The sequence below is a fragment of the Moschus berezovskii genome, chromosome 2 (assembly GCF_049115385.1).
Source record: "Moschus berezovskii isolate FMDL1 chromosome 2, NW_MosBer_1.0, whole genome shotgun sequence".
NCBI classification, from domain to species: domain Eukaryota; kingdom Metazoa; phylum Chordata; class Mammalia; order Artiodactyla; family Moschidae; genus Moschus; species Moschus berezovskii.
Window position 1 is genome coordinate 112,226,986 of NC_142461.1, and position 25,037 is coordinate 112,252,022.

A 25,037-nucleotide genomic window follows, 5' to 3' on the forward strand; every position below is an offset into this window, starting at 1 on the left:
AGCAAAACAGACGATAAAGTTGCTGATTAGTAAGCAGTAATCTCAAATGTCATATCATGGTGCTTGAATCTGACTCATTAATCTTTTCAAATGTTAGGTGTTACGTGTAGAGAGAAATGAGTCATTTATTGTTTAAACAAGAGAGCAGCTGTTTTTTCTAGTGTGTTAAAACCTTTAGTGGCATCTATAAATGGAAAAAGAGTCAACGAACTCTTCTCTCAGCTGTTGTTTTAGCAGCTGACAGTACCATTGACTTCACCGTGATGTAAAATAAAAGGAAAAAACCTTTACTCATGGATGGAGACCTTGAAATTTAAAAATGCATATTTCCCTGATCTAAGGACATTCATTCATTCCTTTGACAAATATTTATGGAGCACTCATGAGGTTGTGTGGCTATAGCATTGAACAAAACAAACCTCCCCAAATCCCTGTGTTTGTGAATCTTACGTTCTTTTGAGCATGTTTAAGAATACCAGTCTTTGAAAGTACAGTACATTTACAGCCCGACTGAGTTTTTTATAATGTGATAACATAATTTTATAATAAAATATTTCATGAAGAAGTATATGATGCTGTTTGTATATAAACAAAGGATCAGTTTTTTTCAAGTCATGCCTTCTGCATCCCATACTTAATATGGTGTGTTCTATTATAGTCAACAACTTAAATTATATTCTAGTTGTGTATATATATATATTTTTTCATGTATAAAGCCTGTTTTTCAAATAATACCAGGGATTAGCACTTCGTCCTGATTTTGCTGCATTCTGTTGATTACATTGTTCTGATAGGGTTACATCTGTTCCATTTTTAAAATTTTTATTTAATCAAAGATCAGCACTTAAAACTACAGAATATCTTTAATAATCGTACTGTATAGGTTGTGGGATTTTTCTTTCCCTAGTGTCAACTTTTTAACTTTTTTTCCTGGTTTTATTATTGTTGTTGGCCACATCAAATCCTTTGTAGAAAAAAAAAATCCTTTGTAGAGCAAGGCAGAGTGTGAACGCGTAATATCATAATTTAATTCAATACTAATTGTAGTTTTTCCACTTAAGTGTAACGATAATTTAGGATGTCTTAGAAAGTTAGCAGTTTCTTTCCATTTAATTTAGTCATGATGTGGGGGGGGTGTTATTATTTTAAAGGTTTTTTCCAAAAAAAATATCTACCTAAGTAGCAGTCTTTAAGTTTCCTACTTCTCAAAGAATATTATCTATCCTGCTATTTTAAGTAGAAAATAAACATTTATAACAGTTATTGGAAAGAGGATCTTGCTCATGAGTATTCAAATGAACTCACCTCATATTCTTGACCTTTGCATCATTAATTCAGATAGCCAAGTAGCTTGCCACTAGACCAGTTTTAGCAGACTGACTCATTTTTATGATTCAGTTTTCTGTTAGTTCAATGAACATTTTCTTGTGGTATCCTTTATTAGCCTATCTTCTAATGCTTTATGTATTTTAAAGCTTCCCACTTCATTTAAATTTCTTGTTTCTTAGCTGTTTCCTTAGTGATTAAAAGTTCCAGTTGTCCCTTTCAATCTCTGACAGCTGCAAAAGCAACTCTTCTTCCAAACTAGCTCTCCTGCATTCCCGTTGTTAGCACTGGTATCTATATTTAGCTGGTGAGATTGAATTGCAAAGGCTTCGAGCTGGGCAGAGCGCACTGGTCTGCCTCTTTCCTGCTAGACCTGTGTGCTGTGAGGAGCTGAGGCCTCAGTGTCCCCTTCCTTACCCAGGGTACCCACAAAATGGATTCCCAGCGGGAGCTCGCAGAGGAGCTGCGGCTTTACCAATCCACCTTGCTTCAGGATGGCCTGAAAGATCTCCTGGATGAGAAAAAATTCATCGATTGCACCCTAAAAGCAGGTGACAAAAGTCTTCCCTGCCACAGATTGATTTTGTCAGCTTGTAGTCCTTACTTCCGTGAGTATTTTTTATCTGAAATTGATGAGGCCAAAAAAAAGGAGGTAGTACTAGATAATGTGGATCCTGCTGTCCTGGATTTAATCATTAAGTACCTATACTCTGCCAGTATCGATCTCAACGACGGAAACGTGCAAGATATTTTTGCATTGGCCAGCCGCTTTCAGATCCCCTCCGTGTTCACTGTCTGCGTTTCTTATCTTCAGAAAAGACTTGCTCCTGGTAACTGTCTAGCTATTCTAAGATTAGGACTTCTTCTTGACTGCCCGAGACTTGCCATCTCTGCCCGTGAATTTGTGTCTGATCGCTTTGTACAGATTTGTAAGGAAGAGGACTTCATGCAGCTGTCTCCGCAGGAGCTGATCTCAGTCATTTCCAACGACAGCCTAAATGTAGAAAAGGAAGAAGCAGTATTTGAGGCAGTGATGAAATGGGTGCGAACAGACAAAGAGAACAGGGTTAAAAACCTTAGCGAAGTGTTTGATTGTATTCGTTTTCGCCTGATGACAGAAAAATATTTTAAAGATCATGTTGAAAAAGATGATATAATTAAAAGCAACCCAGAACTCCAGAAAAAAATCAAAGTTCTCAAAGACGCCTTTGCAGGCAAACTCCCAGAACCTAGCAAAAACACAGAGAAGGCTGGGGCTGGTGAGGTGAATGGTGATGTTGGTGACGAAGATTTACTTCCTGGTTACCTGAATGATATTCCCAGGCATGGGATGTTTGTCAAGGACCTCATCCTCTTGGTTAATGACACAGCTGCTGTGGCTTATGATCCCACAGAAAATGAATGCTACCTTACTGCGCTGGCTGAGCAGATCCCCAGAAATCATTCCAGCATCGTTACCCAACAAAATCAGGTGTACGTGGTAGGAGGACTGTACGTGGATGAAGAAAATAAAGATCAACCTCTACAGTCCTACTTCTTCCAGGTAAGAAAGGCTGTCCTCACATATGTAGAGACATAAAGGAAAGGATGTTAGTCACCATCTAGTTAGCTGATCGTGAATTACTTAGGCTGCTTGTATTGTATTCTGTCAATACTTGATGTCCTATTCCAGTCCCTTGCATTTTCATTAGACTACTGACAAATATTTAGATCAGTTAACTGCTTGTTAATATTTAATAAACATTTTCATCAAGAATGAGGTTCTAATTCATGTATAAGTGATGGCTCATGATTTTCTTTATGCTATTTTACCTAAAATGTCATGTTTATAGTTGATTGTGACTGTAATCCTTTAAAGTCCAGTATTTTATTAAAAACAAAATTTAATCTTGTATCCTCTTTCTGAAAAATAGGTATTTTCTAAAATCAAAGTGCTCAACACATTACAAAAAGTTATAATTGATCATTTTTCTACCTTTTTCCAAGTTTGCTTGATTTGAAATTCTCAGTGGTAGCATTTCATCTCTTATTTATGGTTTACTGCCTAAAATACAATTTTATTGAAAGTGAAAAGAACTTGTATAAGTATTTTACATGCTTTGGATCACCTTTGAGGAAATACTGTCTATGCAAACATCACTAGTTTGAATCGATTAATTGTATTTAGAAATTTTTATTTATGATAAATGATCAAATTTCTTTGGATCAGAGTTGTACTTAGACATTATTGCAACTTAATCTGTTTTATGAAACCATAGATGTTTCTGAGAAGAGAGATCCTCCTAAACAAACTCTCTGTAGTTCGTTTGAAAGGGATTAGTTTCATGTTACCAACACATTATACTTTACCAGTTTATGAAGGAATCAGTGACTTTATCTTTAATACCAATACCAGTACTTTGTAGCTTACAGATAGTTCAAAAGGGTTTGTTTAGGTCATGGCTACTCATGGCCTGTAGTTCATGGGCCTTGAATTCGAAAGGCCAGAGATAAGTAAGTATAGAATGTCACCCCACAGGTAATGCGCAAGTTCAAACTGTGTGACACACTATGCATTTATAAAACAGACTCTTTACCCAGCTTCTGCTAATCTCAAAAAATGTCATAATACATGTCAACCATGCTTCTTAGTTTTCCACATTCCATTAAAGGATGTTAACTATGAAATATAAAAGTAACAATAGAAGCTGTAATCATAAGCATTTGAATGTGGGCCAGAAAACTTCCTAAGGGCTAGTTTTAAATTCAGATAAATTTCAGAAAGGGTAAATTCAGTTGAAAAGACAATAATATATCTAGGAAGTAAAAATGACATCAAAACATAAATAACCTGGAAATCAGATCCAAAGAATACTTCTAGCCTTCTCTTCAGTCCCTTCGATCCTATTGCTACCCTTGCTTTTATTGACATAGCCTCACATTTCTGGTTCAGGAAGCATGCGTGATGTTCCTTATAGCTACAAAAACAGTTACTCAAAGTTGAAAAGGTCAACTTCCTATCATTTCCTATGCCTTGCTCCTTTAAAAGGCACAAATAGTGAGACAAGGATAAAACAGGGAGCCAGGATAAAAACACTTGACTGTGAAAGAGGATTATGACTCACAAGAAAATGTGTGAGAATTTCAGGTTTTGTATTTTCTGCTTTGTCACCTCTGTTTAAAATGTATTAAGTCAGGATTCATATGACCTTTGATTGTATACTAGAATTAGATTATGATAATTTTTTTTACCTTGATAAGAGAGGGTTTTTTCCCCATAGAATTAACAGTTTTATCAAATCTTTGAACAGCACCACATCTTAAGTATTCTGAGTCCAAACTCTAATTTTAGGGATGAGAAAACTGAAGCCAGAGAGGTTAAATAGCTTGACAGCTCGTCTGTAAAAACACCTGGCAGGCAGTCTACTATAGAAAGTGCCCTATTGGGGGTAGTATGGGAAGGCTCAGAGGTTAAAGCGTCTGCCTCCAATGCGGGAGACCCGGGTTCGATCCCTGGGTGGGGAAGATCCCCTGGAGAAGGAAATGGTAACCCACTCCAGTATTCTTGCCTGGAGAATCCCATGGATAGAGAAGCCTGGTAGGCTACAGTCCACGGGGTCGCAAAGAGTCGGACACGACTGAGCGACCGGACGGACGGTCGATGGGAAGGTAGACAGTATTGGGTAGCGTGGGCACTAAACCCTCTGATTTGGGATTATGGTGGTTGCTGCTCCCATTAAAAAAAAAAAAAGAAAAAAACCCTATGAATTTATATAGTTTGCATCAAGTATCACTTAAAAGCTCTGTGAGCTTGGGCAAATTGTTTAACATTTCTGTGCCTGTTTTCTCATTTCTAAATCAGAGATAACAGATGATAGGACTAAATTAGATTACCTGTATAAAGCACCTAGTATGAAGCCTATCACAGAGTAAAAATTCCTTTGTTGTTGTTTAGTCACTCAGTCATGTCTGACTCTTTTGTGACCCCATGAACTATAGCCCACCAGGTTCCTCCGTCCATGGGATTTCTCAGGCAAAAATATTGGAGTGGGTTGCCATTTCCTTCTCCAAGGGATCTTCCCGACCAGGGATTGAACCCACATCTCCTACATTGGCAGATGGATTCTTTGCCAGTGAGCCACCAGGGAATCCCAAAAAAGTCAATAATTGTCATTATTATCGCTTCTATACTACCTATTGGTTTCTTGATAAAGGATTTTTTTCAAAAATGAATACATTAGTGATCACCATCTGGATATACCACAGACTTGAATATCTGCATCTATTCTTGGTATCCAGTTATTCTGGGTTTTTTTCCTTTTTCTTCTGCTACATAGAAATAGCACTAGAGAGAACAACAAATCTCTGACTGCATTCCCTCAGCAGCTTTCTTATGCCTTGGTGTCCTAAAATGCAAACTGGAAAATCTTAAAATTACCAATAGTAAGTGCTAAAGCTCATGCCAGCCGTATCCCAGAGCATGGGCTCTTGGAGGCTATCTTAGGCTCGCAGAATTGGCAATAGCAAAAACAAGCAGAATTCCTTTCTAATTTAAATCAGAAAGAGAGAAAGAGTGGGAGGGAAGGAAAAGAGCATTTTAAATGACTCCCACCAAAACCTGGGAGGTTATAGGCTGTAACACCTGCCTGTATCTGAAGTAATAAAGTGAAGCATGGAGAACTTAATAATGTTTAAGGAAAGAAAAAAAGATAATATCTAACGTCCCAGTTGTCTGTGAACTGAGCGACAGGTCCAGGTGTCCTGGGTGCCAGCTTGGAGCATGTTAAATATAGCTTGCGGGGGGTCACTCACATACTGTGACCCTCCCTACAGTGACAATCTATTTCCCCAATGTCCTCGAAGTATTGATTCCTTGTTCAAACCTGAACAAGGTAATGTGGGGAGAAAGTTTGACAAGAAATCTCACAGTTCTAACTAATCTCTGGCGACTCTATTTTATTCTCTCTTTCCTTTTCCCAAGTTCTCCAGGTTTGAGTATTTTTAGCTACTTTGGTAGGCTGTGTAGATTTTCTCATTTTTCCTGGTAATTTAAAGGTAAAATATGATCCTTTCTGAGTTATAGTGTTAAACTTATGAGATCTTCTACTATCTCAATCAATTCTAAACAACAAAGTATAGCATATTTTTTGGTATACCTATAACAAGCTTCACAATTCCTCATATATTTTTTTTCTTTCAGCTTGATAATGTAGCATCTGAGTGGGTTGGACTCCCACCTCTGCCTTCAGCTAGGTGTCTCTTCGGTCTGGGAGAGATAGATGACAAAATCTATGTAGTTGCAGGCAAAGACCTTCAAACAGAGGCTTCTCTGGATACAGTATTATGCTATGATCCTGTGTAAGTTGGCATGACATTTTCATTTCCTAAGCATTCAGGTATATGAGTGTCTATAACAAAATCATAATTTTAGAACCTGAAATTTACTGAAAGCATATAAATTCTATCATCTTCTGATTTTAGGGCAGCCAAATGGAATGAAGTTAAAAAGCTTCCTATCAAAGTCTATGGCCATAGTGTGATTTCACATAAGGGGATGATATATTGTCTTGGAGGAAAGACAGATGATAAGTAAGTACCCTAAAATCTTATGGTTTATATCCAGGTGTTCCTTTCTGTTTATACTGGAATGATACTTGGTTCTCACCCGTAACATTTTGTAAGTAAAATTTAAAAATAAATTTTTGAAATGTTATTGGAGGATATTAATAATAACTTATGAAGGAAAACTGTATAAAATTATTAAACTGCTGAAGTCAGTTTGTATATGCCCAATATATTGCTAGGAATGAGCATAATAGCTCCATTGCAGAGTTTAGGGGCATAATCAAGTCTTCTCTTTGGCTTATTTATAATTATATTTTACTACATTAAAACCAGTGGACTTTTTATGCATTTAGCCATAAGTATTGATAGATAAAAATTAAGCATCTCTCTTTAATGTAGTATTTAAAATATAGCTACTAAAACAATAGTTACAAAAAATCATGGATTTTGTACTTTACATTCATAAGAGAGAATTTAGATAGTTGAGTTTGAAACTGAAAACCATGGTGACTGAAAAGCAGGCAGCTCTTTCCTCAGCAATGTTTCACATATTTATTCCTGGACAGATGATATTCAAAATATTTAACAACTTGTCACAAACAGGCACTGATCAAACAAAAGAAATATACCTGGAATACTCAGTAGCACCCAGTCTCTTAGGAGAAAAAGAGGATGAAGCTTCATATAACCTGATTTTTAGGTACTTTTCAAGGGATAGAAACTGCAATACTTTGGCCACCTCTTGCGACGAGTTGACTCACTGGAAAAGACTCTGATGCTGGGAAAGGTTGGGGGCGGGAGAAGGGGACGACGGAGAATGAGATGGCTGGATGGCATCACCGACTCTGTGGACATGAGTTTGAGTGTACTCCGGGAGTTGGTGATGGACAGGGAGGCCTGGCGTGCTGTGATTCATGGGGTCGCGGAGAGTCGGACACGACTGAGCGACTGAACTGAACTGAACTGAACTGAATTAGGAAAGAGATCTTACGGAAGAACTGAGTTCAGTTAAACCAGTAGCCTGTTTGGTAAAATGATGATTTTTTATTTCAATAATGATAACAAATTTCGCCCCTGAAAACTCCACCTAATTTGGTTTATATCACTTGCCCAGGTTAAGGGTTGTCCAGTCCTGGAAAGGAAGCCAGAATTAAGAATTTAAGGACTACTCTCTATGTCTGTTTTTCCATTGCTGCTCTGCAAATAAATTCATCAGTACCGTCTTTCTAGATTCCATATATATGCATCAGAATACAATGTTTATATTTCTCTCTCTGACTTACTTCACTCTGTGTGATAGGCTGTAGGTTGTGCAGGGCAGCAATGGAGAAGCAGATGTAGAGAACAGGCCTGTGGGCACGGTGGGGGGTGGGGAGGGGAGGAGGAAGAGCCTGAGCTGTGTGGAGAGAGTAACATGGAAACTTACAACACCATGTGTAAAATACAGTCAACAAGAATTTGCTGTATGACTGAGGGAACTCAAACAGGCGTTCTGTGACAATCTAGAAGGGTGGGATGGGAGGGAGACGGGAAGGAGGTCCGGGAGGAGAGGGACATAGGTGTACCTATGACTGATTCTTGTTGGTATTTGACAGAAAACAACAAAATTCTGTAAAGCAGTTATCCTTTCATTAAAAAATAAATAAAGTGGCAAAAAAGAAAGAATTTAAGGACAAAGCAGGAAAGGAGAGTAAAATATGGAAATGTGCTAGAATTAAAGAACTCTATATTCTGGAGTTAATAATTAATGGTTATTATTCAGTTAAAATGACATAGAATATGTGATTTTAAAAAGCAATGAGTTTTTATATAATCTATATTCAATGATAACATATTCTGAAATCTTGATATCCTCCTTAATGCCAGATATTCCCATTAAATAAACATTTAAAGAAAGGCCATATTATAAACACACTCAGTGCTAAATCTTATTTGGGGCATTTTTCCTCAGTAAATGGAATGGAAAATCTGTGTTAAGCAGTGTTTTGACTTTGGAAACATAGTGACCCTGCCAAATAATTTAAATTGTTTCCTTCAAGTAGTATTAGTAACTAGGAAATTGATATGTCAGTAAGAAGCATATGGTCTTGTCAGTAAGAATATATTCATCTTGAGAATATGATTAACCAAGACAACATTGCTTGACAAATGCCAGAGTGAAGAACTTTGAAATGAGTCATTATCTAAAAGCAAGCACTGAATTATACTCATTTTTGCCACTAAATTTGAAGAACATGCTCTTGGATCGTGTTCTTACGGAGTTTTAGGATAATACTCATAGTCATATATTACAGGAAATGCTTCTACTCCAGAAATCTGGGCTTTTATAAAACTAGTGAAAAAGAAAGTTGAGGGCTTGTTTTGTTGCTTTTTTGGCTTTACCAGATATATCCAGTTAATTGTTATTTGAAATTCAAACTCCCATCAGTAAATTATGGAATCATAAGAACCTAAGAAAGAATTCAGATGGGTCCAGGTTTTTCTGGTAGCATTTAGCATGTAAAATTGTTCTCAGTACTAATCAGCTCGGATGACTAGTTGTCTAATCTTTAGTCCCAGATTTCTTAAAATGCATTGATATATTAGTGATAGACAATGGCAACCCACTCCAGTGTTCTTGCCTGGAGAATCCCAGGGGTGGGGGAGCCTGGTGGGCTTCCGTCTATGGGGTCGCACAGAGTCGGACACGACTGAAGCGACTTAGCAGCAGCAGCAGCAGCAAAATGTAATGAATCATCAAATTACAGTTACATTGAAAATAGGTAGGTACATTGACACCTAAGTATTTTTTAAGTTAACTGATTCCTTCTTAGGATATTCAGATAATGAAATGAATAAACATTTTTGTAACAGAGGCACAATAAAGAATTTATGAATTTTGTTAACTCTATTCATGTTTTCCATTTAACTTAGTAGCAGATAGGATTAAAATCTATGCCTCCGAGACCTCTAAGCAATTGCCAAAAGTAAAGGATGCTACCTTCCAGTAGTATAATTGTTATAAAATAGTTTTGGTTCTCATATTTATTATTGTCCTTTGCTTGGTGACATATGTTCAGATTAAGAATTTTTCTGATCCTCACTATATTACATATTTCAAGTGAGAACCAAAGCTAAGTGATTAGTCAAGTTGTTTCTTTCAAAAAAGGAAAATTCTTAAAGGACCATTTTGTTGTGTTTTCTTTACAGAAAGTGTACAAACAGAGTGTTCATCTACAACCCCAAAAAAGGAGATTGGAAAGATCTGGCTCCAATGAAAATCCCCCGTTCCATGTTTGGAGTGGCAGTCCATAAAGGCAAAATTGTGATTGCTGGAGGTGTCACTGAAGATGGTCTTTCAGCTTCAGTTGAAGCTTTTGACCTCAGTACCAATAAGTAAGCTGTATTCTCTTACTATGGAATATGAATCACTGTATGCTTCAGTTTCTAATTTGGACAAGGGGAGAGGAGGGCAGGGAGGCAAGGACTGAAGAGGACGTATCTTTGTGTTTCTTTTGGTGTTATAGGTATGAAACACCTAACATTTTATGCATTATGTGTGTTTGTAATTTGGAATACGTGACCCTTGAGTTAATGTTGGAGTAATCAATTTGCCCTCACTTGTCATTAATTTTGTGAATTTAGCCTTGCAAAGGTAATACTTCTGAATAATTACATACACAATAGTGGATATACATCTCTCTATAAGGTTCAATTCAGTTCAGTCTCTCAGTTGTGTCCGACTCTTTGCGACCCCATGAATTGCAGCATGCCAGGCCTCCCTGTCTATAAGGTTATTTGATTTGAAATGTGTAGTTTCTTTAAATATTAAAAGACCTTCACTGAGTTTGTGATATTTATAAAGGATGAATGCTTCAGATGTTTGATTCTTTTGTGTTCTTTATAATTCTCTTTTTTTTCACTTTTAAGATTGTATTGGCTTTAAATTAATGTGAAGATACATGACAGATATTCTTTATATAGAATTAGTCCTTTTCAAGTTTTTGAGGTCATATATCTAGATGAGTATATAGTTTTTATACTCCTCGTTTAGCAATAAATAAAAAAGTAGAACACTATTATTACTTTTTTAAGGAACCAAGTATGCCTGATTACAAAATAGACTTTCAGTTCAGTTCAGTTCAGTCGCTCAGTCATGTCCGACTCTTTGTGACCATATGGACTACAGCACTCCAGGCCTCCCTGTCATCACCAGCTCCCGCAGTCTACTCAACCTCATGTCCATTGAGTCAGTGATGCGATCCAACCATCTCATCCTCTGTCGTCCTCTTCTCCCCCCACCTTCAATCTTTCCCAGCATCAGGGTCTTTTCAAATGAGTCAGCTCTTCGTACCAGGTGGCCAAAGTATTGGAGTTTCAGCTTCAACATCAGTCCTTCCAGTGAATACTCAGGACTGATCTCCTTTAGGATGGACTGGTTTGATCTCCTTGCAGTCCAAGGGACTCTCAAGAGTCTTCTCCTACACCACAGTTCAAAATAGCCTTTAGTTAGTCTGAAAATTACAAGGAAGTTTTATGGAATTGGATTTTTATGATCATTAAAAATCATGTTTTTAAAGACTATATAATATGGGTAAACACTCATAAGAAGTTAAGGAAGCAACACACAAAACTGTAAATACTCTATATTATTAGTTTTGTACATTCGTATGCTGCTGCTGCTGCTAAGTCACTTCAGTCGTGTCCGACTCTGTGTGACCCCATAGACGGCAGCCCACAAGGCTCCTCCATCCCTGGGATTCTCCAGGGAAGAACACTGGAGTGGGTTGCTGTTTCCTTCTCCATTGCATGAAAGTGAAAAGTGAAAGTGAAGTCACTCAGTCATGTCCAATCCTTAGTGACCCCATGGGCTGCAGCCTGCCAGGCTCCTCTGTCCATGGGATTTTCCAGGCAAGAGTACTGGAGTGGGTTGCCATTGCCTTCTCCAGTACATGTGTATAGATGGATATTTAAATTTATATGCATTTTTGAATGACAAATATAGTAAAGTTTTGCTTATGATTATATTTGAAGGATAGGATCATGGGTGATAGTTGTTTTCTTCTATAACTTGTTTCTCCAGATTTTCTACAATGTACATATATTATTTTTTATAGTTAAACAGATGATATATTTAGAGAAAAACTATGAGGTCCACTTTTAATGCCAGAGTACTGGCAGAGAGCTACCAAAATGACTAACTCATTCTAGACTCTTGATACTTCCAGCTAATTTGACTGATTTTATCTTTAGTGGTCCTGTTTCATACAACCATTAACATTAAAAAGTTCCCATAAATCCTTTATTTAACAGGATGAAGGATAAATTATTAAAAAGAAAATTCCCAACCCTAGTTTGTTAACTGTCCTCATATGTGTTCAGTCATGTCCAACTCTTTGTGACCCCATGGACTGTAGCCCACCATGCTCCTCTGTCCATCGAATTTTCCAGGGAAGAATACTGCAATGGGTTGCCATTTCCTCCTCTAGGGGACTCTTCCTGACCCAGGGATAGAACTTGTGTCTCTTGTGTCTCCTGCATTGGCAGGCAGATTCTTTACCACTAGTGTAACTTGGGGAGCCGGAAACTATCCTTTTCACATGCTTTATTAAAAAGGGTTTGGAGATTTCTTGAGACACTATGGAGCTCAAAGATTTTTAAAATTTGTATTAGCATTCAAATGAAACCCAACACAGTAGGGCCTTGGAACCCTAGAATTGCCCCCCAACACTCCACTGTTTATGGCACACAGTTTGATAACCACTGTTGAAGGTGCTAACTGATAAAGGTGAAGTATTTTTGGATTGAATTGAGGGCCTTAAAATCTCATCTGGTTAGATCTTTCAAATAAAGGAATATTTAGATATTTTCCAGTAGCAAATTTAATCTTCTAATTTTGGGTGCCTGTGTTAAACAGTGGAAACAGCGTCAGACTTTATTTTTTTGGGCTCCAAAATCACTGCAGATGCTGATTGCAGCCATGAAATTAAAAGACGCTTACTCCTTGGAAGGAAAGTTATGACCAACCTTGATAGTATATTAAAAAGCAGAGACATTACTTTGCCAACAAAGGTCCGTCTAGTCAAAGCTATGGTTTTTCCCGTGGTCATGTATGGATGTGAGAGTTGGACTGTGAAGAAAGCTGATCACCGAAGAATTGATGCTTTTGAACTGTGGTGTTGGAGAAGACTCTTGAGAGTCCCTTGTACTGCAAGGAGATCCAACCAGTCCATTCTAAAGGAGATCAATCCTGGGTGTTCATTGGAAGGACTGATGCTAAAGCTGAAACTGCAATACTTTGGCCACCTCATGCGACGAGTTGACTCACTGGAAAAGACTCTGATGCTAGGAAAGGTTGGGGGCGGAAGGAGAAGGGGACAACAGAGAATGAGATGGCTGGATGGCATCACCGACTCTGTGGACATGAGTTTGAGTGAACTCCGGGAGTTGCTGATGGACAGGGAGGCCTGGTGTGCTGTGATTCATGGGGTCGCAGAGAGTCGGACACGACTGAGCGACTGAACTGAACTGAACTGAACTGTGCTACTCAAAATTTTTCATTATTAATTTTTTATAATTATTCAGTAAATACATTTGGCATTTTTTAAGGTTTTACAATAACTATACCTTCAATGATTCCCAGGTGGGAAGTAATGACTGAATTTCCCCAAGAAAGAAGTTCCATCAGTTTGGTCAGCCTGGCTGGATCCCTGTATGCCATTGGTGGTTTTGCCATGATTCAGCTGGAATCTAAAGAATTTGCACCCACTGAAGTCAATGACATATGGAAGTAAGTTTTGTTCACTCCAATTTTCCGAACTAAATATTAATCAAGTAAGACAAAACAGTTTTGAAGTACATAGGAAGCCAGACTTTCCCAAAATGTACACGACTTTTTGGTGGTAAACACTCTTTGAACCTATTGAACTTTTTCACATACTTTTTCAAGTACTGCTTTTTCAAGTACATACTTTTTCAAGTACTGCTTCTAATTTGCTGTGAGCTTGGGAAAGAATGTACTGGGGCCTATATCTTAATCAGTAATTAAGAGTTGGACAACTCATCCTTTAAGCTCCCTTCCGGTTTTAAAAGTGTAATGAATGCTCTAGGCATCCCATAGAGTAAAGGCTTCCAAACCACTTACCTTCCTCCCACAGGGTATTTTATTTCCCAAGAGAACAGGGCTCTCAAGAAACATTTAACCTCTTGAGTTTTCCATGATTCATTAATTCTATTTTGAACCTAATTTAAATATGTTTCCAATTTTCAGAGTGTTCGGTTATAAAACCTTTTTAAAAGAGAAGTGAAAAGTAGCAATCCACTTGACCTCTAAGATAGGTGCTGGGCAGGTCTCCCAAGTATGACACAGTTGTTATTCCATTGAACTATTTTACAGTTAACCTTAAAATGAATGTATTTATAAAAAAGGTGTATCTGTGTGTATTTTACCATAGTTTCTAATGCAGTGAATAGCACATAGAGACCAGTGTATCCAGGGGTCTTGGGAGCAGAAGTGTAACTTGTATCATAAAAGAGAGTCACACGGTAACACAGTTGAGGCAGAGCATACATTATGTAGATGTCTGGTCACTATCGGGTCCCCCCTATGTGTGGTCTTCAGCCTAGGCATCATGCTGGCTGATTTAAGTTTATAGGAGGTAGATCTCAGTTGCCTGAGGTGAGCATGAGTTCACGGTATATTTTGTGGTTGTTCAGTCTCTAAGTCGCGTCCAACTCTTTGTGACTCCACGGACTGCAGCACTCCAGGCTTCCCTGTCCATCACTATCTTCCAGAGTTTGCTCAAATTCATGTCCATTGAGTTGGTTATGCTAACTAACCATCTCATCCTCTGCCATCCTTTTCTCCTCCTCCCGTTTCCCAACATCAGGGTCTTTTCAAATGAATCATCTCTTCACATCAGGTGGTCAAAGTACTGGAGCTTCAGCTTCAGCATCAGTCCTTCCAAAGAATATTCAGGGTTGATTTCCTTTAGGGTTGACTGGTTTGATCACCTTGCAGTCCAAGGGACTCTTAAGAGTCTTCTCCAACACCACAGTTCAAAAGCATCAATTTTTTTGTGCTGAGCCTTCTTTATGGCCCAACTCTCACGTCCGTACATGACTACTGGAAAAACCATAGCTTTGGCTATATTCATCCAGAAACTGCCAAATTTATGCTTTAGATTTGCTTGCAGATTGAAATTTATAAGTACAGCTTTGGAGGAGTGATCAATGGAGGCATACCACTGAGCCTAAGAGAGAAAAACGGATAATATTGGTTCTGTACTGAACCAGTACATGCCTTATTCCCAGCTGGTGAACTGGAAGGCTCAAAGGCTGGCAGCTTAACCAAACAATTATTTTATGCATCAGACATCATTTCCCTATGTTATTATAACGGTAACTAGCTGTGAGAGGGCAAGAGAAAGTGGCTATAAAAGGAAGTTAACTGTTATCATTTTCCCTTCAAAAAAGAGGGAAGAAGATAAAGAAACTGGAGATTTCCAGGGAGGAAAGACTCAGCAAGAGGGTGAGAAGGGTAAACACTGGAAGCGGCAGAAAAAAAGGATGAAATAATGGAGGGCTGGAAAGGTTAGGGTTTTTGAAAAACAGGGATAATAATTCTTGTTTGGAAAACAAGAATTATCAGTGATTCTTGATCCTAACATAGGCATCAGCTAATTTTTAAATTATTTTAAATCTCATTCACTCATCACAGAATGATTTGGGGATATTTCCTATGTGCCAAGTATTCATAGCTTCTGGAGAAGGGAAGATACTAAAGTGAATAAAATACATGTAACTTTGAGCTTGTTGAGGACATAAATATAAAAACATTAAAATAGGATGATAGTTGTTATCATCAATGGATACCATACAAAGAACACCGTGAGAAATGAAGACAAAACAAACTCTGCTTCAGGAAGGCGAGAAAGGCTTCAGAGAGAAGGCAGTGTTGAGGAATTTCTCATGCAGAGATGGCATTTCAGGCACCAGGCAAAGGAGAAGCACACAGGTCTCAAAGGGACTCAAGCTGTCTGCGTCTTCATGACCCTGAATATTCAGAGAGGGTGACCAGTTCCTACCTAAGGTCAAGTGCGAAGTCGAAGAGCAGTACTCACACAGGACAGTAACGGGGAAGAACAATGGTTTCTTACAGAGCGACCCCTAGTGTCCAGTGCCAAGCATCACACTGATGTATGGGTACAGCTGAAATCAGATCAAGGTGACCTAATTGTCTCTGCTCTTCCCAGTTCTTACTCTTTGCTGACCTTGATTCATGGGGACCAGGCATTTCTAGCAGTCCAAAGGTGAAGGATTAATTGCCTGTTACTCATCATCACTGATCAGTCTTTGATTCCCAGAGAAGGTTTAACTGCCTAAGCATCCAGATTAAATACCATGGCAATAATTTGGGTATATGCTCAGAGAATGCACATTTTTGGAGGAATTCAAGTGTTAGTCTATGAGTCAAGTGCATCCTCCTCTGGGTAAGATCAAATAGGGTTTTCTCAGAGAAATATTTAATACCAGGAGATCTATAGAACTGTCTACTTTAAAACAACTTATTATGTTCTTTTTCTCCATCAGGTATGAAGATGATAAAAAAGAATGGGCTGGGATGCTGAAGGAAATACGTTACGCTTCAGGAGCTAGTTGCCTAGCAACACGGTTAAATCTCTTCAAACTGTCTAAGCTATAAACAAGAAGGTGAAAAACATAATAGATAGGGAGGTGGTCTGTTTGGGTAATAGGGCCTTAATTTATTGTTTTAAAAAAGCCTATACAGAGATTCCATGTAGAAGTTATCTACTGTGTTATTGTCCAAGAGATTAGCAGTGGGCATCAAAACCTCAAAGTTATTGAATCTTCAATGTAACAATCAGAACTTAAAAAAATAATAAATATTAAATTGAACAGATTATTTCTCTTGTTAATCTGTCTCAACCAATTATAAAGGAGTTTCCTAAATTTGAGTTTATTAATCCTTTCATTTGCATTGTTAATGTGCCTTTACACTCCTTTTTCTATTACAAATGAAACTGGAGAATGAAATATGTACGTTTACATTAAAAAAATTTTTTAAATAGCAAAAACCTTTCCTCATGCTTCAAGCCCTGTGTAATATATTAAAGATTATATGCTGTGAGAAAACTTTGGAAATGGAATAAATGGATTTCATTTGAAAGGGAAAAGTCTCTAAGTAAAAATAGTCAAATTCAAGTTGTCTTTCTTTTCTCCCCTTTCTTTTTGCAACACTGGTATATTTTTTGTGATTTAAATCAAATTTAAAAATTTTAAATTTAAAACCAGTAAATCACAGTCTTCAGGTCCTTAACTGCAGTATCTGTAGTAGAAGGGTTGGGAGGCAATCTTAGGAAAAGGATTGATTCCTTAACTGCTTGGGCAGAATTTGGGGCCAGCGGGGGTATTCATTGCTTTGAGTTTTATCTATACTTTAAAGAGCTACCTATTTGCAAATTTCTGATAGAAAGAAGGATGACTGTATTATTCTATTTTCTGGGATGTAAAACCCTACACTCAAGTTGTTTGTTCTTAGCATACACAGTAAGATGACATCTCAGTCTGTCCGAAACCATTACATTCTACTGTCTGCAAGTCATGAACTAATCATTGCTTATGGGTCTCATGTGCTTTCACAGACATGTTTGACTTCTAGCCTTACATGTGTTATTTTCTGAGAGGCCTGACTTGGAACTGACTTGGAGTATTCCATTATTACTTGTTAAGCAACTGCATAAAAATATGAATGTTCATATTTATAAAAACATTCAATAAAATTCAGTCTTACTATGGATCTCTGAAGTATAATCTTGAGTACTTTTCTATATTGAACTGAACCCTGAGTATACAATCAGCAAATCCCAAGGCGGGAAACTACAGGTTATTTAGCAGCTAAATTGTTAAGAAGGAGAAATGCTAATAGATAAGACAGACTTAAAAACCAAGGACTTCCCTGGCAGTCCAGTGGTTAGGACTCTGCACTTCCGATGCAGGGGTCTGGGGTTCAATCCATGGTTGAGGATCTTCCTGAATGCTGCATGGTGTGGTCAAAAAAATTAAAATGCAAAAAAAAGAATGTTTTTAAAGATTAGGTAGAGAAAAATAAGGTAGGGATGGGGAATTATGATGTCTAGAGATGCAAACTTGGGTGACAGAATTATTAAGGAAAGTCTTTACTATAAAAACATGAGTGGGGATAGAATTATTAAGGGGAAGTCTACTATAAAAGCATGATAGTGGTTACTTTGTGGGGGAGAGTGCTGATCCATGTAGACATGAGATTAAGTTGTAAAAACAATGCTTTGGGATGATGTTCTAGAATAAATAACTGTTCTAGAATTAGGTAGTGGTGTTGGAGGAATAATCTTGTGAGTACACTAAAAACTGACTATATACTTTAAAAAGTTGGATTTTATGGAATATATATCTCAATCAAAAAAAAGGGACACTTTTATTTATAACAACCAAGGTTATTTATGTGAGAGTTGGATTGTGAAGAAAGCTGAGCACCGAAGAATTGATGCTTTTGAACTGTGGTGTTGGAGAAGACTCTTGAGAGTCCCTTGGACTGCAAGGAGATCCAACCAGTCCATCCTAATGGAGATCAGTCCTGGGTGTTCATTGGAAGGACTGATGCTAAAGCTGAAGCTCCAAGACTTTGGCCACCTCATGCGAAGAGTTGACTCACTGGAAAAGACTGATGCTGGGAGGGATTGGGGGCGGGAGGAGAAGGGGACGACAGAGAATGAGATGGCTGGATGGCATCACCAACTTGATGGACGTGAGTTTGAGTGAACTCCGGGAGTCGGTGATGGACAGGAAGGCCTGGCGTGCTATGATTCATGGGGTTGCAAAGAGTCGGACACGACTGAGCGACTGAACTGAACTGCACTGAAAGTTATTTAGATAGAAAAATCATCAAACAGAAATATAAGGACATAAAACCATTTGCATCGGGCAGCCTAGAGAAAGGGAAGTAAGAGATGGGGTACATGAGAAGTCAGATTATGTGTAACAGTAAGTAAAAGGCACCTTAAGGGTCATTTAATCAAGACTTCCATGTATGAATATGTTAATTATACAAAAACTGGGTTTTAATTTATATCCAAAGGAAACCACTTATAACCCTCATCAGCTTAATCATTTAATTCTAAAAGTTGGATAGTTTAGTAGTTACAAGCCATAAGTAGTTACATATGGCTTTCTGCTAAGATATTTCAACCTACTTGGGGGTTTAGTCCCTGGAATCATTTGCTTGAGAAATAAAACACACTCCTGAATGTGGATAACAAGCACTTCGAACAGGATTTCAGCAAACACAAATGAGTATCATGAGGAAACTCAAAATGAGGCAGATTGGTTACAAGGAGACATCTTTCATTTGCTTCCAATTCTGATTCTGTTTTTCAAGAAGGTTCTGTGAAGTTCACATTTTGGAGCTCAAATCATGCACAGTAATTGGATATTTTAAACAAGTACTTCAGCTAAGCCTAAATTAAATATCAATGGACCAAAACACACGCAGGTCACATGTTCTAAAGCTATGCTTAAGATCCAAGGCACTCTGGCTAACAACTTGTTTTGGTACAGAATGAATTTAGAGGGTCGCAGAGTTGGAAGATGAAGTTTCAGATGGCCAATGACCTGCACGCCCACCAAGTAGCCTGTGGGTAGTTACATATGGCTTTCTGCTAAGCACACATATATAACTCTTGGAATAAGGGTTAGGGAGTTTATCACACAGTAGGGGGCGGGAGGAGAAGGGGACGACAGAGAATGAGATGGCTGGATGGCATCACCGACTCTGTGGACATGAGTTTGAGTGTACTCCGGGAGTTGGTGATGGACAGGGAGGCCTGGCGTGCTGTGATTCATGGGGTCGTGGAGAGTCGGACACGACTGAGCGACTGAACTGAACTGAACTGAACTGAGGCTCTTAGTAACTGTGTTATAAAATAAATATAAGACGGAAAATCATTATTCCCTCAAAATGTATGGGATCAGACCAGGTCAAGATTGGTCTACTTTGGGGGCTTCCTGGTGGCTCAGTGGTAAAGAATCCACCCACCAGTGCAGGAGACACAGGTTCAATCCCTGGTTTGGGAAGATCCCACATGCCACAGAGCAACTAAGCCTGTACACCAGAACTACTGAAGCCTGCGTGCCCTAGAGCCCTAGTGCTCCACAAGAAGAGAAGCCACAGCAATAAGAGGCCCAGGCACTGCAACTGGAGAGTATTACCCTGCTCACCGCAACTAGAGAAAAGCCCTCACAGCAATGAAGACCCCAAAATAAATAAACAAAAACAGTTCTTAAATAAATGAAATAAAAATTTTTTAAAGATGGGTCTACTTTCCCCTTAGTTTACGACCCCCTTTCTTTGCGTCCATTTGTAAGAAAACTATCTCCTCCCACTTTTTCTTGAAGCAATTAGGCTTTCATAGCCACCATTTCACCAAACCTACTCTTTTCAAGGCTAACAATAATTTGCATGTTACTAAGTTTAAGGGACACTGCCCAGTCCTCATCTTTCCTGAACCATCAGAGCATCTGGCTCTTCCTCTTCTTCTTGACTTCATGTTGGGGCGCCAGGACTTCAGTCCTCAGACCTCTCCTCCATTCACACTCTCTTCTGATCACATTTTAGTGACCCCGTCATCTTTCATCACATTAAAAACTGCTGTCACCTCACAAATTTATAACTAAGGCCTGGACCACTCCCATGACCTCCAAATTCATTTACTGAATTGCCTGCTTGATGTCTCCTCTTAGATGTTTAAAAGGTATCACAAACTCTATATGTCTAAAACCAAACCCATGACCTTCTCCTATCCCCTCTTCCTCTTTTCACAGACTTCCCAATCTCAGCCAATGGCAACGGCATCCTTTTAGTTGCTCAGGACAAGAACTTAGAATTATCTTTGACTCCTTTCTCTCATACCTCATTTCCCAATCAGTGAGCAAGTGATGTTGCTTCTGCCTTCAAAATACATTAAAAAACTGACAACTTCTTGTTACCTTCACCGCTACTGCTCTCTCCAAGTCACTTCTTGTCTGGACTACTGCAATCACCTTTTAATGAATTTCCCTGCTTATACAGTTGCCCCACTGCAGTTGTTTTTCTCATCAGCTAAACAGAGTAGCAAAAGTGATCCAGTGAAAATACGAGTTTTTATTTCTTTACTAGGAACTCTCCAATGGCCTCTTATCTCAGGGTAGCCAGGAGGTAGTATATATTTGGCACCGTTATCAGTCCTACCCTTTAATATACTTCTAATTTCCACCTCTCACTTGTTCTGCTCCAGCCACAGTAGATTCCTTGTTATTTTCAAATATGCCAGGAATACTTGCACTTACTGGTCCTTCTGCCTAGAGTTCTCCAGTCCCAGGTAACTCCTTATGTCTTGACTCAAATATCACCTTAGTGAGCCTTTCCCAGATTACCCTATGTAAATTACACCCACCCACAATATTCCTATCACTCCCCCACCAAGGTTCAAATTTTTCTCTATAGTTTTTAATATCATCTAAGATACTGATATAATGAATTGTATTCATTTATTGTGTTTAACTCAACCCATGAAAGATATACTGTACTAACTCCAGTATATCTAGTATCTAAAATAGTTCTTGGAACAAAAAATAATTAAAACAAAATAAAAAATAAAATAGTTCTTGGCACATAGTATGCACTCAAAGAATGAACAACAAACTATTTAAGTTACCTAAAAGCTACATGTCTTTTATATAAAGAATTTTAAAGTTTCCCAACTAGACAGTAGAGAAGATACTCAATTGTAAAATGTCTGTTAATAGATATTCAGTTGACCTAGAAGTCAGTAAATTCTACATCATTACTTTTTAATTAAATTAAGTCCAAATATGACACAACATGATAACTAATTTTCAGTAAAAGCTACAATCATGATATGCCTTCTCCAAATATCCGTTCCCTCAGGTAGTTCATTCGTGCGTCCTTTGTTGACAGTGCCATGGAGTTCCATTCGAAATGAGGGATCTGTAAAATAAGTAATGTAATCTAAACGAAAGCTCAAAAGCAACAAGAAAAAAGATCAGGGGAGGCTTCTAAGAACACTGAAAAGAGCTGTAAGACCCTAAGACATTAGTTTACATAAGCATAGCCTTTGAACTCTTTTTGGAAGGTTGTCCTTCATGACAACAGCTGGAAGACCCTTTTCTGCCTCAAAGCCTTCATGCTCCTAGTTCCTACAATAGCAAGAATGGACGCTCTTTCCTATGTGCCTGTCTTATATTTATACACTAGCCTTTTTCTCTTATAACTCAATCCATCTCCATAGAGACTCTCTTCATTGTAAGATAAATATAAAAATCAAGAGATCGTCTTCAGACAATTTAAAAACTGATTTTTATTTGCTATTCTTCAAAAAAGAAAATGGAGAGTATTCTGTTTCAGAGATATTTTACTATAGCTTTTCTTAATATTAAAAAAAAAGGTAAATCTATAACTTTCACCTTAAAAGAGGATACCTGTAAAACCAATGTCTCTGGGGTTTCTAGAGGCTGAATTATATAAGTATTTCATACCTGAATCACATGATAGCCCAAAATTTCCAAATGTCTTTTTTTCATAGCAGATTTTCCTTTTAAATGAGGGATGTTTCTACAAAATGCTCTTGAATCCAAAAATTCCAAAGCAATCCTATGTAAGAAAAATAAATATTTACTTCTGAAATTAAAGTGAGAAACTGAGTAATTACAAACATTTCAGAAACAAGGGTGTATCCTTATAAACTAAAAAAGCCAACTGAGTATACTAAGTTATTTTTCTACTAAAATTAGTAATTAATGACAAATGATCCTCTTCATTAGATTAGACCAAGTTATAGTATCTACATGCTTTCATCTGTGTGTTTCTCTGTCCTGCATATATTTATTATTCACCTACCATATGTAAGGCACTGTGAGAGACATAAAAATAAAAAGACACAGCTGATAGTCAAATGTATTAAAAAGCAGAGGCATCGCTTCGCTGACAAAAGTCCATCTAGTCAAAGCTATGATCTTTCCAGCAGTCATGTACAGATGTGATAGCTGGACCATAAAGAAGGCTGAGCACTGAAGAATTGATGCTTTTGATCTATGGTGCTGAAGAAGACTCTTGAGAGTCCCTTGGACTGCAAGGAGATCCAACCTGTCCATCCTAAAGGAAATCAGTCCTAAATATTCACTGGAAGGACTGATGCTGAAGCTGAAGCTCCAAAACTTTGGCCGCTTGATGCAAAGAGCTGACTCATTGGAAAAGACCCTGATGCAGGGAAAGATTGAGGGCAGGAGGTGAAGAGGGCGACAGAGGATGAGATAGATGGTTGGATGGTATCATCAACTCAATGGACATGAATTTGAGCAAACTCCAGGAGATAGTGTAGGACAGGGAAGCCTGCCGTGCTGCAGTCCCTGGGGGTCGCAAAGAGTTAGACACAGCTGAGCGACTGAACAACAACAAATCGTCCAACAAAGAACATAAGATATACAGCACATAACTGTAATTCAGTGTAGGAAGCAGCTGTGTGCTTTTCAGAAAAGTAGAGAGGCACAGGAGGTCCAAAGAAGAAGATACTATTTATTTCCAATGAGGACAATGGGAAGGTTAGTGCTTTAGAGACTGCTCAGCTTTGGCAGTGAAGGATGGAGATTAAGGCAGAAAGCACAACAAAAGCAAAGGAATGTAGGCAGAATTTGTGACATATATCAGGAGTATATTCTACTATAAACAATCCTTGATAGTTGAGCTCATTAAATTGTGTCAAATCTAACATTTAGATAATAAAATCTGAAGCTAAAAGAAAGTTACTTTTCAGCTCCTGGTGGCAGTCTTGATCCAGCTATTTGAGTATTTGATTCCAAGTGTATTTTTGGCAGCTTTTCCAAAGTTGTATTATGGCTTCCATAAGGAAGAGGGTTTCTCCTTTTATCCAAGATACACTCAAAGTCTATAAGGAAGCACAGGAACCAACAGGATGAATCAGGTAGATTCTTAAAGGTAAAATTTTAAGGTATATCTTAAATATTTACACATGTATACAAATACAGTTCAGTTCAGTTCAGTCGCTCAGTCATGTCCAACTCTTTGCGACCCCATGAATCACAGCACGCCAGGCCTCCCTGTCCATCACCAACTTCCGGAGTTCACTCAAACTCATGTCCATCGAGTTGGTGATGCCATCCAGCCATCTCATTCTCCGTCGTCCCTGTCTCCTCCCACCCCCAATCCTTCCCAGCATCAGACTCTTTTCCAGTGAGTCAACTCATCACATGAGGTGGCCAAAGTATTGGAGTTTCAGCTTTAGCATCAGTCCTTCCAATGAACACCCAGGATTGACACACTCACAAACATGAAGAATGAGGTACCTCTCTAATTATCCAACTTATTTCATTTATTATTTATTTAGGCCATACCATGTGGCATGAGGGATCTTAGTTCCCCCACCAGGCATAGAATCCATGCCCCCTGCTATGGAAGTGCAGAGTCTTAACCACTGGACTGATGGGAAGTCCCTATCCAACTTATTATATGATCCAAGAGCACCTCTTTGAAAATCGATCAATAAAAATCAACCAGAAAGTATTACTAAACTATTGGTTAGCATGAGGTCTATAATTAGCACTGCACTAAGCCAAATCACAGCTTCCTTGGTAGCTCAGATGGTAAAGCATCTGCCTGCAATGTGGGAGACTTGGGTTCGATCCCTGGGTTGGGAAGATATCCTGGAGAAGGAAATGGCAACCCACTCCAGTACTCTTGCCTGGAAAATCCCATGGATGGAAGAGTCTCATAGGCTACAGTCCATGGGGTCATAAAGAGTTGGACACGACTGAGCGACTTCACTTCACTTCAAGCCAAATCACATTAAGAAGTTTTATCTTAATCCCTTTAAATCTCTTATTCACAGTCTGAGCAGCTAAACCAACTCATCAGAAAATTAGCAAAGACAAAGATTGAGGCAAGTATCCTGTCTTTCCTGAATGAACTGTACATCGGGGTAACTAAACAACTGACATAGGAAAGTTCTTTTTAGACAAATTCCAGCTAATAAATGCAGAAGAAATGATACATGTACAATATCACTACTTTGCTACCCCTGATGAAAGATGCATTTAGATAATAATTTAAATGGCTGCTA

General features: G+C 38.3%; 2 protein-coding genes across 2 annotated transcripts in view; one reads left to right on the forward strand and one right to left on the reverse strand.

The window, feature by feature from the left end:
* Positions 1–1,663: 1,663 nt before the first annotated feature.
* Positions 1,664–16,771, forward strand: KLHL41 (kelch like family member 41). Its single transcript, XM_055397517.2, has 6 exons — positions 1,664–2,869; positions 6,506–6,663; positions 6,787–6,894; positions 10,060–10,245; positions 13,493–13,639; positions 16,441–16,771. Exons 1-6 carry the CDS (start codon positions 1,760–1,762, stop codon positions 16,550–16,552), a joined length of 1,821 nt encoding a protein of 606 aa, XP_055253492.1. The 5' UTR covers positions 1,664–1,759; the 3' UTR covers positions 16,553–16,771.
* Positions 16,772–21,718: 4,947 nt separating this feature from the next.
* The window catches only part of FASTKD1 (FASTK mitochondrial RNA regulator 1), a 34,320-nt gene continuing 31,001 nt past the window's right edge, over positions 21,719–25,037 (reverse strand). The window contains exons 13-15 of the mRNA XM_055397512.2: positions 23,708–23,846; positions 22,441–22,555; positions 21,719–21,892 (exon numbers count right to left, since the gene is read on the reverse strand). Coding sequence (XP_055253487.1) covers positions 21,797–21,892; positions 22,441–22,555; positions 23,708–23,846 — 350 coding nt within the window. The 3' untranslated portion in view covers positions 21,719–21,796. The remainder of the gene's footprint in view (positions 21,893–22,440; positions 22,556–23,707; positions 23,847–25,037) is intronic.

Excerpts from the sequence above, each read along its gene's own strand:
- KLHL41 (XM_055397517.2), top strand. The coding sequence starts at position 1,760 with ATGGATTCCCAGCGGGAGCTCGCAGAGGAGCTGCGGCTTTACCAATCC. Across the intron at positions 6,895-10,059 it reads GGAGGAAAGACAGATGATAA|AAAGTGTACAAACAGAGTGT; the intron begins GTAAGTACCCTA and ends TTTTCTTTACAG. Across the intron at positions 13,640-16,440 it reads GAAGTCAATGACATATGGAA|GTATGAAGATGATAAAAAAG; the intron begins GTAAGTTTTGTT and ends TTTCTCCATCAG.